Source organism: Salmo salar, chromosome ssa16 (genome assembly GCF_905237065.1).
Source record: "Salmo salar chromosome ssa16, Ssal_v3.1, whole genome shotgun sequence".
Taxonomy (NCBI): domain Eukaryota; kingdom Metazoa; phylum Chordata; class Actinopteri; order Salmoniformes; family Salmonidae; genus Salmo; species Salmo salar.
In genome coordinates, this window is record NC_059457.1 from 1063350 (window position 1) to 1081701 (window position 18352).

Sequence of the window (18352 nt, forward strand, 5' to 3'; positions counted from 1 at the left end):
AGTCCGCCTGTGGTAAATTCAATTGATTGGGCATGAATTGGAAAGGCACACACCTGTCTATATAAGGTCCCACAGTTGACAGTGCATGTCAGAGCAAAAACCAAGCCATGAGGTGGAAGGAATTGTCGGTTAAGCTCCAAGACAGGATTGTATCGAGGCACAGATCTGGGGAAGGGTACCAAAACATTTCTGCAGCATTGAAGGTCCACAAGAACACAGTGGTCTCCATCACTCTTAAATGGAAGGAGTTTGGAACCACCAAAACTCTTCCTAGAGCTGGCTGCCCGGCCAAACTGAGCAATCAGGGGAGAGAGGCCTTGGTCAGGGATGTGACCAAGAACACGATGGTGACTCTGATAGTGCTCCAGAGTTCCTCTGTGGAGATGGGAGAACCTTCCGTCCATCATTCAGGCCTTTATGGTAGAGTGGCCAGACAGAAACCACTCCTCAGTAAAAGGCATATGACAGCCCGCTTGGAGTTTGCTAAAAGGCACCTAAAGGACTCTGACCATTTGAAACAAGATTCTCTGAGAAAACCAACACTGAACTCTTTGGCCTGAATGCAAAGCGCCACGTCTGGAGGAAACCTGGCACCAATCCCTACGGTGAAGCATGGTGGAGGCAGCATCATACTGTAGGGATGTTTTTCAGCGGCAGGGACTGGGAGACTACTCAGGATCGAGGGAAAGATGAACCGAGCAAAGTACTGAGAGATCCTTGATGAACATCTTCTCCAGAGCACTCAGGACCTCAGAATGGAAGGTTTACCTTCCAACAGGACAGCGAACCTAAGCACACAGCCAAGACAATGCAGGAGTGGCTTCGGGACAAGTCTCTGAATGTTCTTGAGTTGCCGAGCAAGAGCCCAGTCTTGAACCCTATCAAACATTTCTGGAGAGACCTGAAAATAGCTGTGTAGCAAAGCTCCCCATCCAACCTGACAGAGCTTGAGAGGATTTGCAGAGAAGAATGGAAATAAACTCCACAAATACAGGTGTGCCAAGCTTGTAGCGTCACACCCAAGAAGACTTGATGCTGTAATCGATGCCAAAGGTGCTTCAACAAAGTACTGAGTAAAGGGCCTGAATAGTTTTGTAAAAGTGATTTTAATGTTTTAAAATAATGTTTTACAATTCCCCAAACATTTTAAATCTTGCTTTTACTTTGTCTTTATGGGGTATTATGTGTAGATTGATGGGGGGAAAAACAATTTCATCCATTTCAGAACAAGGTTGTAACGTAACAAAACATGGAAAAAGTCAAGGGGTCTGAATACTTTTGTAGATGTTATCGTGGGCATAGGTAACAGCTAATGTTCCTAGCTCCAACAGTTTGGTAAAACATAAGAGGTCTGGTAAAGGTATACTATATATATATATATATATATATATACATACTACCATTCAAAAGTTTGGGGTCACTTAGAAATGTTTGTGTTTTTGAAAGAAAAGCTAATTTCTTGTCCATTAAAATAACATCAAATTGATCAGAAATACAGTGTAGACATTGACAATCTTGTAGATGACTATTGTAGCTTGAAAAAGCAGATGTTTGATGGAATATCTAAATAGGCGTATAGAGGCCCATTATCAGCAACCATCACTCCTGTGTTCCAATGGCACGTTGTGTTAGCTAATCCAAGTTTATCATTTTAAAAGGCTAATTGATCATTAGAAAACCCTTTTGCAATTTTGTTAGCACAGCTGAAAACTGTTGTTCTGATTAAAGAAGCAATACAACTGGAATTCTTTAGACTAGTTGAGTATCTGGAGCATCAGCATTTGTGGGTTCGATTACCGGCTCAAAATGGCCAGAAACATTGACCATTCTTCTGAAACTCGTCAGTCTATTCTTGATCTGAGAAATGAAGGCTAATCCATGCGAGAAATTGCCAAGAAACTGAAGATATTGTACAATGCTGTGTACTACTCCCTTCACAGAACAGCGCAAACTGGCCCTAACCAGAATGGAAAGAGGAGTGTGAGGCCCCGGTGCACAACTGAGCAAGAGGCCAAGAACATTAGAGTGTCTGGTTTGAGAAACAGACGCCTCACAAGTCATCAACTGGAATCTTCATTAAATAGTACCCGCAAAACACCAGTCTCAATGTCAACAGTGAAGAGGTGACTCCGGGATGCTGGCCTTCAGCCATTTCCAGCTACAATAGTCATTTACAACATTAATAATGTCTACACTGTATTTCTGATCAATTTGATGTTATTTTAACCTGTTAGGGCTAGGGGGCAGTATTTGCACGGCTGGATAAAAAAAATGTACCCGATTTAATCTGGTTACTAATCCTACCCAGTAACTAGAATATGCATATACTTATTATATATGGATAGAAAACACTCTAAAGTTTCTAAAACTGTTTGAATGGTGTCTGTGAGTATAACAGAACTCATTTGGCAGGCAAAACCCTGAGACATTTTCTGACAGGAAGTGGATACCTGATGTGTTGTATTACCTTTAAACCTATCCCATTGAAAAACACAGGGGCTGAGGAATATTTTGGCACTTCCTATTGCTTCCACTAGATGTCACCAGCCTTTACAAAGTGTTTTGAGTCTTCTGGAGGGAGATCTGACCGAACAAGAGCCATGGAACGTTGATGTCCCATTAGACACCTGGCGCGCTAGTTCATGTTGGGTACCCTCGTTCCAATACGTTATAAAAGAGTATGCATTCGTCCACCTTGAATATTATTCATGTTCTGGTTAAAAAAGGCCCTAATGATTTATGCTATACAACGTTTGACATGTTTGAACGAACGTAAATATATTTTTTCCCCTCGTTCATGACGAGAAGTCCGGCTGGCTTAGATCATGTGCTAACAAGACGGAGATTTTTGGACATAAATGATGAGCTTTTTTGAACAAAACTACATTCGTTATGGACCTGTGATACCTGGAAGTGACATCTGATGAAGAGAATCAAAGGTAATGGATTATTTACATAGTATTTTCGATTTTAGATCTCCCCAACATGACATCTAGTCTGTATCGCAACGCGTATTTTTCTGGGCGCAGTGCTCAGATTATTGCAAAGTGTGATTTCCCAGTAAGGTTATTTTTAAATCTGGCAAGTTGATTGCGTTCAAGAGATGTAAATCTATAATTCTTTAAATGACAATATAATATTTTACCAATGTTTTCTCATTTTAATTATTTAATTTGTGACGCTGACTTGACTGCCGGTTATTGGAGGGAAACGATTTCCTCAACATCAATGCCATAGTAAAACGCTGTTTTTGGATATAAATATGAACTTGATAGAACTAAAAATGCATGCATTGTCTAACATAATGTCCTAGGAGTGTCATCGGATGGAGATTGTAAAAGGTTAGTGCATCATTTTAGCTGGTTTTATGGTTTTGGTGACCCTGTCTTTGAATTGACAAAACATTACACACAACTCTTGTAAATGTACTGTCCTAACATACTCTAAATTTATGCTTTCGCCGTAAAACCTTTTTGAAATCGTAAAACGTGGTTAGATTAAGGAGATGTTTATCTTTCAAAGGGTGTAAAATAGTTGTATGTTTGAAAAATTTGAATTTTGACATTTATTTGGATTCAAATTTGCCGCTCTTGAAATGCACCTGCTGTTGATGTGCACCACGGGGGGGACGCTAGCGTCCCACCTAGCCCATAGAGGTTAATGGACAAAAAATGTGCTTTTCATTAAAAAACAAGGACATTTCTAAGTGACCCCAAACTTTTGAACAGTAGTGTACAAGTAAATATATGGATGAGCAATGACACAGCGGCATAGGCAAGATGGAATAGATGGTAAAAAATACAGTATATAGATATGAGAAGAGTAATTCAAGATATGTAAACATTATTAAAGTGGCATTATTTAAGTGACTACTGATCCATTTTTAAAGTTGCCAACGATTTCAAGTCTCTATGTAGGCAGCAGCCTCTCTGTGTTAGTGATGGCAGTTTAAAACCTCTTGGGGCTAGGGGGCAGTATTTTCACGGCCGGATGAAAAACGTACCCAATTTAAACAGGTTACTACTCTGGCCCAGAAAATAGAATATGCATATTATTAGTAAATTTGGATAGAAAACACTCTGAAGTTTCAAAAACTTTTTGAATGGTGTCTGTGAGTATAACAGAACTCATATGGCAGGCAAAAACCTGAGAAGATTTCATGCAGGAAGTGGCCTGTCTGACAAGGTGTCGTTCTTCTTGTCTCTGTTTATTGAAGAGTGAGGATCTTAGCTGTCCCGTGACACTTCCTACGGCTGCCATAGGTTCTCAGAAGGCGGCAAAAATCGGAATCTTTGCTTTGCAGGCTCCGACTGAAACAAAGTAGCGCGTTTGGGTAGTGGCTGGTTACAGTACTGTGAGACTCAGGCTCGTGCCCGCGTCGACCGAAAGGTTTGTTTTCTTTCCTCTGTTTAGCTAAATGGACATTCCGGGTCGGAATATTATCGCTTTTTTACGAGACAAATTGCATAAAAATTGATTTTAAACAGCGGTTGACATGCTTCGAAGTACGGTAATGGAATATTTTTATTTTTTTTGTCACGAATTGCGCCATGCGCACGACCCTTCTTTACCATTCGGATAGTGTCTGGGATGCACGAACAAAACGCCGCTATTCGGATATAACGATGGATTATTTTAGACCAAACCAACATTTGTTATTGAAGTAGCAGTCCTGGGAGTGCATTCTGACGAAGACAACAAAAGGTAATCAAACTTTTATAATAGTAAATCTGATATTGGTGAGTGCTAAACTTGCCGGGTGTCTAAATAGCTAGCCCGTGATGCCTGGGCTATGTACTTAGAATATTGCAAAATGTGCTTTCACCAAAAAGCTATTTTAAAATCGGACATATCGAGTGAATAGAGGAGTTTTGTATCTATAATTCTTAAAATAATTGTTATGCTTTTTGTGATTTAGTAAATTGTTAGCAAATTCCCCGGAAGTTTGCGGGGGGTATGCAAGTTCTGAACGTCACATGCTAATGTAAAAAGCTGGTTTTTGATATAAATATGAACTTGATTGAACAAAACATGCATGTATTGTATAACATAATGTCCTAGGTGTGTCATCTGATGAAGATCATCAAAGGTTAGTGCTGCATTTAGCTGTCTTCTGGGTTTTTGTGACATTATATGCTAGCTTGAAAAATGGGTGTCTGATTATTTCTGGCTTGGTACTCTGCTGACATAATCTAATGTTTTGCTTTCGCTGTAAAGCCTTTTTGAAATCGGACAGTGTGGTTAGATAAAGGAGAGTCTTATCTTTAAAATGCTGTGAAATAGTCATATGTTTGAAAAATTGAAGTTTTTGTATTTTTGAGGAATTTGTAATTTGCGCCACGCCTATCATTGGATAGTGGAGCAGGTGTTCCGCTAGCGGAACGTCTAGATGAACAGTCTGATGGCCTTGAGATAGAAGCTGTTTTTTAGTCTCTCGGTGACAACTTAGATGCACCTGTACTGACCTGGCCTTCTGGATGGTAGCAGGGTGAACAGGCAGTGGCTCGGGTGGTTGTTGTTCTTGATTATGTTTTTGGCCTTCCTGTGACATAGGGTGCTATATATGTCCTGGAGGGCAGGTAGTTTGCCCCCGGTGACCGCACCACCCTTTGGAGAGCTTTGCGGTTGTGGGCGGTGCTGTTGCCGTACCAGGCGGTGATACAGCCCAACAGGATGCTCTCAATTGTGCATCTGTAAAAGTTTGTGAGGGTTGTAGCCAAATTTCTTCAGCCTCCTGAGGTTGAAGAGGTGATGTTGCGCCTTCTTCACCACACTGACTGTGTGGGTGGAACATTTCAGTTTCTCTCCAGATCTCCGGCAGCCTCTGGAACTGCCGGTCTGTGGCCAACAAGGCTGAGTTCATCTCAGCCTATGCAACCCTCCAGTCCCTAGACTTCCTGGCGCTGACGGAAACATGGATTACCACAGATAACACTGCTACTCCTACTGCTCTCTCCTCGTCTGCCCACGTGTTCTCGCATACCCCTAGAGCATCGAGCCAGCGGGGTGGTGGCACTGGAATCCTCATCTCTCCCAAGTGGACATTCTCTCTTTCTCCCCTGACCCATCTGTCTATCTCCTCATTTGAATTCCATGCTGTCACAGTTACCAGCCCTTTCAAGCTTAAAACATCCTTATCATTTATCGCCCTCCAGGTTCCCTTGGAGAGTTCATCAATGAGCTTGACGCCTTGATAAGTTCCTTTCCTGAGGATGGCTCACCTCTCACAGTTCTGGGTGACTTTAACCTCCCCACGTCTACCTTTGACTCATTCCTCTCTGCCTCCTTCTTTCCACTCCTCTCCTCTTTTGACCTCACCCTCTCACCTTCCCCCCCTACTCACAAGGGAGGCAATACGCTTGACCTCATCTTTACTAGATGCTGTTCTTCCACTAATCTCATTGCAACTCCCCTCCAAGTCTCTGACCACTACCTTATATCCTTTTCCCTCTCGCTCTCATCCAACACTTATCACTCTGCCCCTACTCGGATGGTATTGCGCCATCCCAACCTTCGCTCTCTCTCTCCCGCTACTCTCTCCTCTTCCATCCTATCATCTCTTCCCTCTGCTCAAACCTTCTCCAACCTATCTCCTGATTCTGCCTCCTCAACCCTCCTCTCCTCCCTCTCAGCATCCTTTGATTTTCTCTGTCCCCTATCCTCCAGGCCGGCTCGGTCCTCCCCTCCTGCTCCGTGGCTCGACGACTCACTGCGAGCTCACAGAACAGGGCTCCGGGCAGCCGAGCGGAAATGGAGGAAAACTCGCCTCCCTGCGGACCTGGCATCCTTTCACTCCCTCCTCTCTACATTTTCCTCTTCTGTCTCTGCTGCTAAAGCCACTTTCTACCACTCTAAATTCCAAGCATCTGCCTCTAACCCTAGGAAGCTCTTTGCTACCTTCTCCTCCCTCCTGAATCCTCCTCCCCCTCCCCCCTCCTCCCTCTCTGCGGATGACTTCGTCAACCATTTTGAAAAGAAGGTTGACGACATCCGATCCTCGTTTGCTAAGTCAAACGACACCGCTGGTCCTGCTCACACTGCCCTACCCTGTGCTTTGACCTCTTTCTCCCCTCTCTCTCCAGATGAAATCTCGCGTCTTGTGACGGCCGGCCGCCCAACAACCAGCCCACTTGACCCTATCCCCTCCTCTCTTCTCCAGACCATTTCCGGAGACCTTCTCCCCTACCTCACCTCGCTCATCAACTCATCCTTGACCGCTGGTTACGTCCCTTCCGTCTTCAAGAGAGCGAGAGTTGCACCCCTTCTGAAAAAACCTACACTCGATCCCTCCGATGTCAACAACTACAGACCAGTATCCCTTCTTTCTTTTCTCTCCAAAACTCTTGAACGTGCCGTCCTTGGCCAGCTCTCTTGCTATCTCTCTCAGAATGACCTTCTTGATCCTAATCAGTCAGGTTTCAAGACTGGGCATTCAACTGAGACTGCTCTTCTCTGTGTCACGGAGGCTCTCCGCACTGCTAAAGCTAATTCTCTCCTCTGCTCTCATCCTTCTAGACCTATCTGCTGCCTTTGATACTGTGAACCATCAGATCCTCCTCTCCACCCTCTCCGAGCTGGGCATCTCCGGCGCGGCCCATGCTTGGATTGCGTCCTACCTGACAGGTCGCTCCTACCAGGTGGCGTGGCGAGAATCTGTCTCCGCACCACGTGCTCTCACCACTGGTGTCCCCCAGGGCTCTGTTCTAGGCCCTCTCCTATTCTCGCTATACACCAAGTCTCTTGGCTCTGTCATATCCTCACATGGTCTCTCCTATCATTGCTATGGAGACGACACACAATTAATCTTCTCCTTTCCCCCTTCTGACAACCACGTGGCGAATCGCATCTCTGCATGTCTGGCAGACATATCAGTGTGGATGACGGATCACCACCTCAAGCTGAACCTCGGCAAGACAGAGCTGCTCTTCCTCCCGGGGAAGGACTGCCCGTTCCATGATCTCGCCATCACGGTCGACAACTCCCTTGTGTCCTCCTCCCAGAGTGCTAAGAGCCTCGGCGTGACCCTGGACAACACCCTGTCGTTCTCCACTAACATCAAGGCGGTGACCCGATCCTGTAGGTTCATGCTCTACAACATTCTCAGAGTACGACCCTGCCTCACACAGGAAGCGGCGCAGGTCCTAATCCAAGCACTTGTCATCTCTCGCCTGGATTACTGCAACTCGCTGTTGGCTGGGCTCCCTGCCTGTGCCACTAAACCCCTACAACTCATCCAGAACGCCGCAGCCCGTCTGGTGTTCAACCTTCCCAAGTTCTCTCACGTCACCCCGCTCCTCCGCTCTCTCCACTGGCTTCCAGTTGAAGCTCGCATCCGCTACAAGACCATGGTGCTTGCCTACGGAGCTGTGAGGGGAACGGCACCTCCGTACCTTCAGGCTCTGATCAGGCCCTACACCCAAACAAGGGCACTTCGTTCATCCACCTCTGGCCTGCTCGCCTCCCTACCTCTGAGGAAGCACAGTTCCCGCTCAGCCCAGTCAAAACTGTTCGCTGCTCTGGCACCCCAATGGTGGAACAAGCTCCCTCACGACGCCAGGACAGCGGAGTCAATCACCACCTTCCGGAGACACCTGAAACCCCACCTCTTTAAGGAATACCTGGGATAGGATAAAGTAATCCTTCTAACCCCCCAAAAAAAAAAGATATCGATGTACTATTGTAAAGTGGTTGTTCCACTGGATATCATAAGGTGAATGCACCAATTTGTAAGTCGCTCTGGATAAGAGCGTCTGCTAAATGACTTAAATGTAAATGTAAATGTATGGAGGAACTTCTTGATGCAATTAAAGCCATTAAGGCTGGGAAAACTCCAGGGCTGGATGGCATATCAGTGGAAGTATACCAAACCTTTTTTGACATACTCAGGGGACCGTTATTAGCATGTTTTACCCACTCCTATATAAATTGTAGATTATCAGACACTCAACAAGAAGGTCTGATTTCATTATTACTGAAACAGGATCCAAGTGGTAAATATAAAGATTCAGTCCATTTAAAAAATTGGAGGCCTCTTACACTTCAGTGTTGTGATGCAAAAATTCTAGCTTAGAATAGAATTTAAAAGGTATTGTCGGATATTATTCATCCTAATCAGACAGGTTTTTTTACATGGACGATTCATTGGAGTTAATATAAGACAAGTACTGGAAACAATAGAACACTTTGAAATATCGGGGAAACCAGGCCTGGTATTCATAGTTGACTTTGAAAAGGCCTTTGATAAAGTACGACTGGAGTTTATATATATAAATGCCTGGAATATTTCATTTTTGGAGAATCTCTTATAAAATTGGTTAAAGTTATGTATAGTACGCCTAGGTGTAAAATAGTAAATAATGGCTACATCTCAGAAAGTTTTAGACTGTCAAGAGGAGTAAAACAAGGTTGTCCAATATTGGCATATCTATGTATTATTGCCATCGAAATGTTAGCTGTTAAAATTAGATCCAACAATAATATTAAAGGATTAGAAATCCAGGGCTTAAAGCAAAGGGGTCATTGTATGCTGATGATTCATGTTTTCTTTAAAATCCACAATTAGAATCCCTCCACAGCCTCATTTTCTAACCTCTCTAGTTAATAATTTGCCAGATGCCAGGAGAACGCTACCTGCCCCAATGCATAGTGCCAACTGTAAAGTTTGGTGGAGGAGGAATAATGGTATGGAATGTTTTTTATGGTTCGGGCTATGCCACTTAGTTCCAGAAAGGGACATTTTACGTTACAGCATACAATGACATTCTAGACGATTCTGTGCTTCCAACTATGTGTCAACAGTTTGGGGAAGGCCCTTTCCTGTTTCAGCATGACAATGCCCCCGTTTACAAAACTAGGTTCAGAAATGGTTTGTCGAGATCGGTATGTAAAAACTTGACTGGCCTAGACAGAGCCCTGACCTCAACCCCATTGAACACCTTTGGGATGAATTGGAAAGACAACTGCGAGCCAGGCCTAATCACCCAACATCAGTGCCCGACCTCACTTACCTAGAAAGCATAGCCAGGGAACATTAATAACAGCGAAAACAGAAATCAACAGCAATTCTGAATGCTCACATTTTTACCTACTTTTCTTATAAAACTATTCTCTGACTACCTTGACATAATAAATGTAACATATTCTTACTTACATAGACAACCTGTCAAATGTATATATTTTGTGGCTCACCGTAGCAAGAGTTTGTGACAGAGCATGAAGCTGAGAAATCAAACTGTATGAAAGCATCCTGTCCCAGGCTGATGTCTGTGGTGACAGCGTAGCGCGTGTTGGACTTCTCTATGAAAGCGAAGGCCGCCCCGTCAGAACCACACACGGGCATGCGGGTACCCCCGGGGTGGAGCAGCCAGGAACGCCCATCCATAGAGGAGAAGTCATCTTCTAAAGGACCCCAGCCACTGGCACTGCCACCCACCACCACCTGGCAGAGTAGAGAGACATAGGTTCATGTCATATGCGTGATACTGTATATTGATAAAGATGGCCAGATTGAAGGATGGATGAATAATTGGATGAACATATATTTTATATATATATATATATATATATATATATATATATTTCACCTTTATTTAACCAGGTAAGCTAGTTGAGAACAAGTTCTCATTTACAACTGCGACCTGGCCAAGATAAAGCAAAGCAGTGCGACACAAACAACAACACAGAGTTACACATGGAATAAAGCGTACAGTCAATAACACAATAGAAAAAAATTAAGTCTATATACAGTGTGTGCAAATGGCGTGAGGAAGTAAGGCAATAAATAGTAGCGAAGTAATTACAATTTAGCAAATTAGCACTGGAGTGATAGATAGATGTAGGTAAGGTGTTTCACCTGGTCAATAACCCATGGACTGTAGAAGTGTCCATTCTCAGAGGGCTGCCACCAGCGTAGGCGCGTGGCGGAGGTACGGGCACGCAGAGGGATCTCCAGGGCTACGAAGCGAGCCTGGTTACTGCTGTTGGAGAAGAGGAAGTTGATGATGATTATGATGAAGGTAATGATTTATTGTATCCATTAGTAAATCATTTTTTGCGTCATAAAGCATGTCAGTATAACACAAAACAACATTTAAAGTACAGTGATGTGTCACTGTACTTTGTGTGTCACCAGTCTTTGTGAATGTCTCCACCCCCCCTCCAGGTATCGCCCATCCTCCCCATTATCCCCATTGTCCCCTATGTAGTTATACCTGTGTTTTCTGTTTGTCTGTTGTCGGATGGTCTTGTTTGTCAAGCTTAACAGCATTTGTCCTGTTAGCTCCTGTCTTTTCCCACGCTCTCTTTTTCTCGACACAGTCTGCATCTGGGTCTTACCTTATCCTGATATGATGTACAGTGAGAGTTATGCTAACCTGTTGGAGAAGAAGAAGTCCTGCAGCAGGCCCCAGGTCAGAGCCCCGTCTACAGAGAACTGGAGCAGGACAGGCTGGGAGCGGGGGTCTGGGGAGGCCTTACCACAGCCCAGACGCAGGAAGAACTGAATAAACCTGCAAAATATATACAGTTGAAGTCGGAAGTTTACATGCACTTAGGTTGTAGTCATTAAAACTTGTTTTCAACCACTCCACACATTTCTTGTTAACGAACTATAGTTTTGGCAAGTCTGTCAGGACATCTACTTTGTGCATGACACAAGTCATTTTTCCAAAAATTGTCACAAACAGATTATTTCACTTATATTTCACTGTAGCACAATTCCAGGGGGTCAGAAGTTTACATACACTAAGTTGACTGTGCCTTTAAACAGCTTGGAAAATTCCAGAAAATTATGTCATGGCTTTAGAAGCTTCTGATAGGCAAATTGACATCATTCGAATCAATTAGAGGTGTACCTGTGGATGTATTTCAAGGCCAACCTTCAAACTCAGTGCCTCTTTGCTTGATATCATGGGAAAATCAAAAGACATCAGCCAAGACCTCAGAAAAACAATTGTAGACCTCCACAAGTCTGGTTCATCCTTGGGAGCAATGTCCAAACACCTGAAGGTACCACGCTCATCTGTACAAACAATAGTACGCAAGTATAAACACCATGGGACCACGCTGCCCTCATACCGCTCAGGAAGGAGACGCGTTCTGTCTCCTAGAGATGAACGTACTTTGGTGCGAAAAGTGAAAATCAGTCCCAGAACAACAGCAAAGGACCTTGTTCAGATGCTGGAGGAAACAGGTACAAAAGTATCTATATCCACAGTAAAACGAGTCCTATATCGACATAACCTGAAAGGCCGCTCAGCAAGGAAGAGGCCACTGCTCCAAAACCGCCATAAAAAAGCCAGACTACGGTTTGCAACTGCACATGGGGACAAAGATTGTACTTTTTGGAGAAATGTCCTCTGGTCTGATGAAACAAAATAGAACTGTTTGGCCATTATGACCCTTTGTTATGTTTGGAGGAATAAGGGTGAGGCTTGCAAGCCGAAGAACACCATCCCAACCGTGAAGCACGGGGGTGGCAGCATGATGTTGTAGGGGTGCTTTGCTGCAGGACGGACTGGTCAACTTCACAAAATAGATGGCATAATGAGGCAGGAAAATTAAGTTGATATATTGAAGCAACATCCCAAGACATCAGTCAGGAAGTTAAAGCTTGTTTGCAAATGGGTCTTCCAAATGGACAATGACCCCAAGCATACTTCCAAAGTTGTGGCAAAATGGCTTAAGGACAACAAAGTCAAGGTATTGGAGTGGCCATCACAAAGCCCTGACCTCAATCCTATAGAAAACGTGTAGGCAGAACTGAAAAAGCGTGTGCGAGCAAGGAGGCCTACAAACCTGACTCAGTTACACCAGCTCTGTCAGGAGGTATGGGCCAAATTTCACCCAACTTATTGTGGGATGCTTGTGGAAGGCTACCCGAAATGTTTGACCCAAGTTAAACAATTTAAAGGCAATAATACCAAATACTAATTCTGTGTATGTAAACTTCTGACCCACTGGGAATGTGATGAAAGAAATAAAAGCTGAAATAAATCATTCTCTCTACTATTATTCTGACATTTCATATTCTTAAAATAAAGTGGTGATCCTAACTGACCTAAGATAGGGAATTTTTTACTAGGATTAATTGTCAGGAATTGTGAAAAACTGAGTTTAAATGTACTTGGCTAAGGCGTATCTAAACTTCCGACTTCAACTGTATATATAATTATAATGCACATTAATAAATATATGTACATATATCAATGTGTGTGTGTGTAAGTGTGTCTTGAGAAAATACACTTCTTTCTCTTTTCGTCTAAATTCAAATGGTTATACTTAGCTCACACATACACATTTTACTATCCATGTGAGGACCATTCCACTTGAGAAGTGAGGACCAGGTTTTCTAATAGGGTTAAATACATTATGCCACCTCAACTCACCATTAGAGGGCCTCAGTAGCACAGCTATCAGTTAAAAACCTTCAAACGCACACACACACACACACACACACACACACACACACACACACACACACACACACACACACACACACACACACACACACACACACACACACACACACACACAAAATGGTACCTTGCGTTGGAAAGGTCCATGTCGTTGGTGACCAGCATGCGAAGGCCGTCCTCGCTGAAGAACAGGTGGTTCCCACTGGACATGATACCACATTTCCTGCTAGGTTTCCCTCCACTCAGCAGCCTAAACCGGTCAGTATCCACCGCCCCTCCTGTACACACACACAAGGGCAAGCAGGCATGCACACAAGCATGCACAACAAACACACAAAAACGCACACACAGGCATACAAATTAAAAATGTTCATTGGTAGCACTGGTGCTCTCAACTTTAAAAAGTTAGGAGTATCACATGAAATTTAGGAGCACCAGAAAGGAATCATTTTTTAATTGATTGAGATAATTGCCTATACTGGGATTTATGAATTCTAGCTACTTTTACAGCACATGTTGTGCCCTAGAAAGTAATATATAACACTGTTAACACATTCGTTTATTATAAAAGCAAGTTAAAAGGTGGCATGCATTGAAAACGTGTGGCTTTCTAGTGGCTTTTTCTTTTGCAAAATAACTATGAATTATCAGACTTATTTTCAAGTAAATGTCAACATATAGCAACACATTAAGGTGTGAGACATTCACTGTTTTACAAGGAACAATAGCAGGTCTATTTCGCTCCAGTAGCTTGAATATTCTGTAAATTCATCATTCACCTGTGGGAACATGACAGCTCTCAATACCCAACAATAGAACGATTTAGCCAATACTATCTGAGAGATTGTTTGTGAGGAAATTAGCTTTGCCCTCGACTTGCAATTAAAACTGATAAATGAATCTCTTGCACTGCTCACTTCTGAAGTGGATTCCTCCTCAACTAAAGTGTAAAAGTTTGAGACAGTGGACAATGTGACAGAGGGCTGACTCCAAAAAGCGCGAACTAAGCTAGAAGGGGAAATCAATCTCCTAAAAAAGAAAACAGAATCACTCCCTGTGGGTCCTGCTTTTGGTTTCAGATCCATGGGCTTATTAAAACTAAAGATAACAATTACATCATTAATAGTACATTATTTTATTTAAAATGATGGCAATGCTAGCTATTCTCTCTTGGAATTTGAAAGTGTAAACTCTCCTATTAAATATTCCAGCTGTCTTGATATCCTACCAAGAAACCATACTGATATACTGTAGCAATGTTCCAAGAAACACAAAAAGGATACACAAATAGGTTGCTTTTTCATCAACCCCAAATTAAACTAAAGGTGTAATCATAATGATAGATAAGAAACTCAAAATTACCATTTTGGGTAAAAGTGAAGACCACAAAGGCAGAATCACTATCCTTCAATGTTTCCATAATGGAAAGAAAATGGCCTTTTTTAATGTGTATGCTCCAAATTCATATGAACCCAGGTTTTTCAATTCTCTGAACTGCATATTGTTAGAAATAACTGAATTCCGTTTATTGGAACAGACATGAATGCCATTTTGGGCATGCAGGAAAAAATTGAATTAGACCAACTACAATCCATATGCAACCAAGGCTTTTCAGGATATACTCTCTGAGGCCTGGCGAGCACACGATCCTAAAGCAAAAGAGTACACTTCCGATTTCATACATTATTTACACCTCTGTCTTCTTTAATCAAGAAAATAGAAATTCAACATAATAAGCTTGTCTGACCACCACGCTTACTACTGCCAACTTAAAATGTCAGAATCTCCTAAGAGTCAAAAGATGGCATTTCAACTGTTGATTATTACAAAATCCTACATTCTGTGATCGATTTGAAAATCAAATAAATAAATTCATGATGATCAATACAAAGTCAGTCAATGTTAACTGTGTTAGTGTTCCCATCAAACACATTTTTCAGACCAGGTAGCTATTACTCTTTCCAAAGTCAAGACAGAACTTAATTTATTGATTAGACAGAAAGCATAATTTACCACCCATCGTGTAAGACTCAACCATTTCTTCCATGGTAATTGTCCCAGTCGTTTACTGGCCAACATTCTACGCAGTAATTACCAATTAGCTCTCGAGTGGTGCAGCGGTCTAAGGCACTGCATCTCAGTGCAAGAGGCATCACTACAGTCCCTGGTTCAAATCCATGCTGTATCACATCCGGCTGTGATTGGGAGTCCCATATGGCGGTGCACAATTGGTCCGGGTTTGGCCGGGGTAGGCCGTCATTGTAAATAAGAAATTGTTTTTAACTGACTTACCTAGTTAAATAAAGCTTAAATTCAAAAATTCAAAAAGTATAGCAACTATTGAAGCAGAAACAGGCAAATTATTATCAGAGCCCAAATTAATCAGTCAATGATTCTCCCGCTTACACAGTATAAAGAACTGTACACCTCTGATTGTAAATCCACATCAAGCCAGACCAAAAAATTAAGAACACTCCTCTCAACAGAGGAGACCAAATCTCTCTCAATGAACAGGATGCCACCCAATGTTTTTACTATCGCCCCCATCTATGATAAACACAGATATTAAACTGTTTGTCAAAATGTTGTCTTGCCGTCTCGAGACTTACCCAAATAGATCTACACGGACCAAAGCAGGTTTGTTAAAAAGCTTTTTTCTTCGGATAACCTCCGTCGACCATTACATATCTTATACAGATGCGTCATTAGAAAAAACAGCTCCTTGGGCTGTATTATCTCTTGATGAAGAAAAAGCTTTCAAATAGACCTCTATGGGCTAGGTGGGACGCTAGCGTGCCACCCGTGGTGCACTCCATCAACAGCAGGTGCATTTCAAGAGCGGCAAATTTGAATCCAAATAAATGTCAAAATTCAAATTTTTCAAACATACAACTATTTTACACCCTTTGAAAGATAAACATCTCCTTAATCTAACCACGTTTTACGATTTCAAAAAGGTTTTACGGCGAAAGCATAAATTTAGAGTATGTTAGGACAGTACATTTACAAGAGTTGTGTGTAATGTTTTGTCAATTCAAAGACAGGGTCACCAAAACCATAAAACCAGCTAAAATGATGCACTAACCTTTTACAATCTCCATCAGATGACACTCCTAGGACATTATGTTAGACAATGCATGCATTTTTAGTTCTATCAAGTTCATATTTATATCCAAAAACAGCGTTTTACTATGGCATTGATGTTGAGGAAATCGTTTCCCTCCAATAACCGGCAGTCAAGTCAGCGTCACAAATTAAATAATTAAAATTAGAAAACATTGGTAAAATATTATATTGTCATTTAAAGAATTATAGATTTACATCTCTTGAACGCAATCAACTTGCCAGATTTAAAAATAACCTTACTGGGAAATCACACTTTGCAATAATCTGAGCACTGCGCCCAGAAAAATACGCGTTGCGATACAGACTAGACGTCATGTTGGGGAGATCTAAAATCGAAAATACTATGTAAATAATCCATTACCTTTGATTCTCTTCATCAGATGTCACTTCCAGGTATCACATGTCCATAACGAATGTAGTTTTGTTCAAAAAAGCTCATCATTTATGTCCAAAAATCTCCGTCTTGTTAGCACATGATCTAAGCCAGCCGGACTTCTCGTCATGAACGAGGGGAAAAAATATATTAACGTTCGTTCAAACATGTCAAACGTTGTATAGCATAAATCATTAGGGCCTTTTTTAACCAGAACATGAATAATATTCAAGGTGGACGAATGCATACTCTTTTATAACGTATTGGAACGAGGGTACCCAACATGAACTCGCGCGCCAGGTGTCTAATGGGACATCATCGTTCCATGGCTCTTGTTCGGTCAGATCTCCATCCAGAAGACTCAAAACACTTTGTAAAGGCTGGTGACATCTAGTGGAAGCAATAGGAAGTGCCAAAATATTCCTCAGCCCCTGTGTTTTTCAATGGGATAGGTTTAAAGGTAATACAACACATCAGGTATCCACTTCCTGTCAGAAAATGTCTCAGGGTTTTGCCTGCCAAATGAGTTCTGTTATACTCACAGACACCATTCAAACAGTTTTAGAAACTTTAGAGTGTTTTCTATCCATATATAATAAGTATATGCATATTCTAGTTACTGGGTAGGATTAGTAACCAGATTAAATCGGGTACATTTTTTTATCCAGACGTGCAAATGCTGCCCCCTAGCCCTAACAGGTTTAAAATGGTCATATCGCTGATCTGTCTTGGAACATGTGGGAATTGTCTCCAATTTCATTAATATGACTAAAATATTATATTCCAATCCCTCAACCATAGTTATAACAGGCAATATCAGGCAATATCTCCATTAACCTGTTGGGGATAGGGGGCAGTATTTGCACGGCCGGATAAAAAACGTACCCGATTTAATCTGGGCACTGTCCTAACATAATCTAATGTTTTGCTATTGCCGTAAAGCCTTCTTAAATCGGACAATGTGGTTAGATTCAGGAGAAGTGTATCTTTAACCTGTTAGGGCTAGGGGGCAGTATTGACACGGCTGGATAAAAAACATACCCGATTTAATCTGGTTACCACTCCTACCCAGTAACTAGAATATGCATATACTTATTACATATGGATAGGAAACACCCTAAAGTTTCTAAAACTCTTTGAATGGTGTCTGTGAGTATAACAGAACTCAAATGGCAGGTCAAAACCTGAGAGATTCCTTTACAGGAAGTGGCCTGTCTGACCATTTCTTGAACTTCTTTTCCATCTCTATCTTTTACTAAGGATCTCTGCTCTAACGTGACACTTCCTACGTCGTCCATAGGCGCTCAGAGCCCGGGAAAAACCTGAATGTCGTCATCCCAGCCCCAGGCTGAAACACATTATCGCCTTTCTCAAGTGGCCGATCAAGGGACTCTGGGCTTAGGCGCGTGACCTGACCGCCCCCGCCTTTGTGATTTTT

The 18352-nt window shown here is 42.3% G+C and overlaps 1 protein-coding gene across 2 annotated transcripts in view; it reads right to left on the reverse strand.

Moving 5' to 3' along the window:
* The window catches only part of LOC106573022 (reelin), a 318605-nt gene that overhangs the window by 40932 nt on the left and 259321 nt on the right, over window positions 1-18352 (reverse strand). For both annotated transcript variants that reach the window (XM_045696831.1, XM_045696832.1), the window contains exons 45-48: window positions 13543-13693; window positions 11373-11507; window positions 10853-10976; window positions 10189-10438 (exon numbers count right to left, since the gene is read on the reverse strand). In XM_045696831.1, the coding sequence (XP_045552787.1) occupies window positions 10189-10438; window positions 10853-10976; window positions 11373-11507; window positions 13543-13693 (660 nt within the window). The remainder of the gene's footprint in view (window positions 1-10188; window positions 10439-10852; window positions 10977-11372; window positions 11508-13542; window positions 13694-18352) is intronic.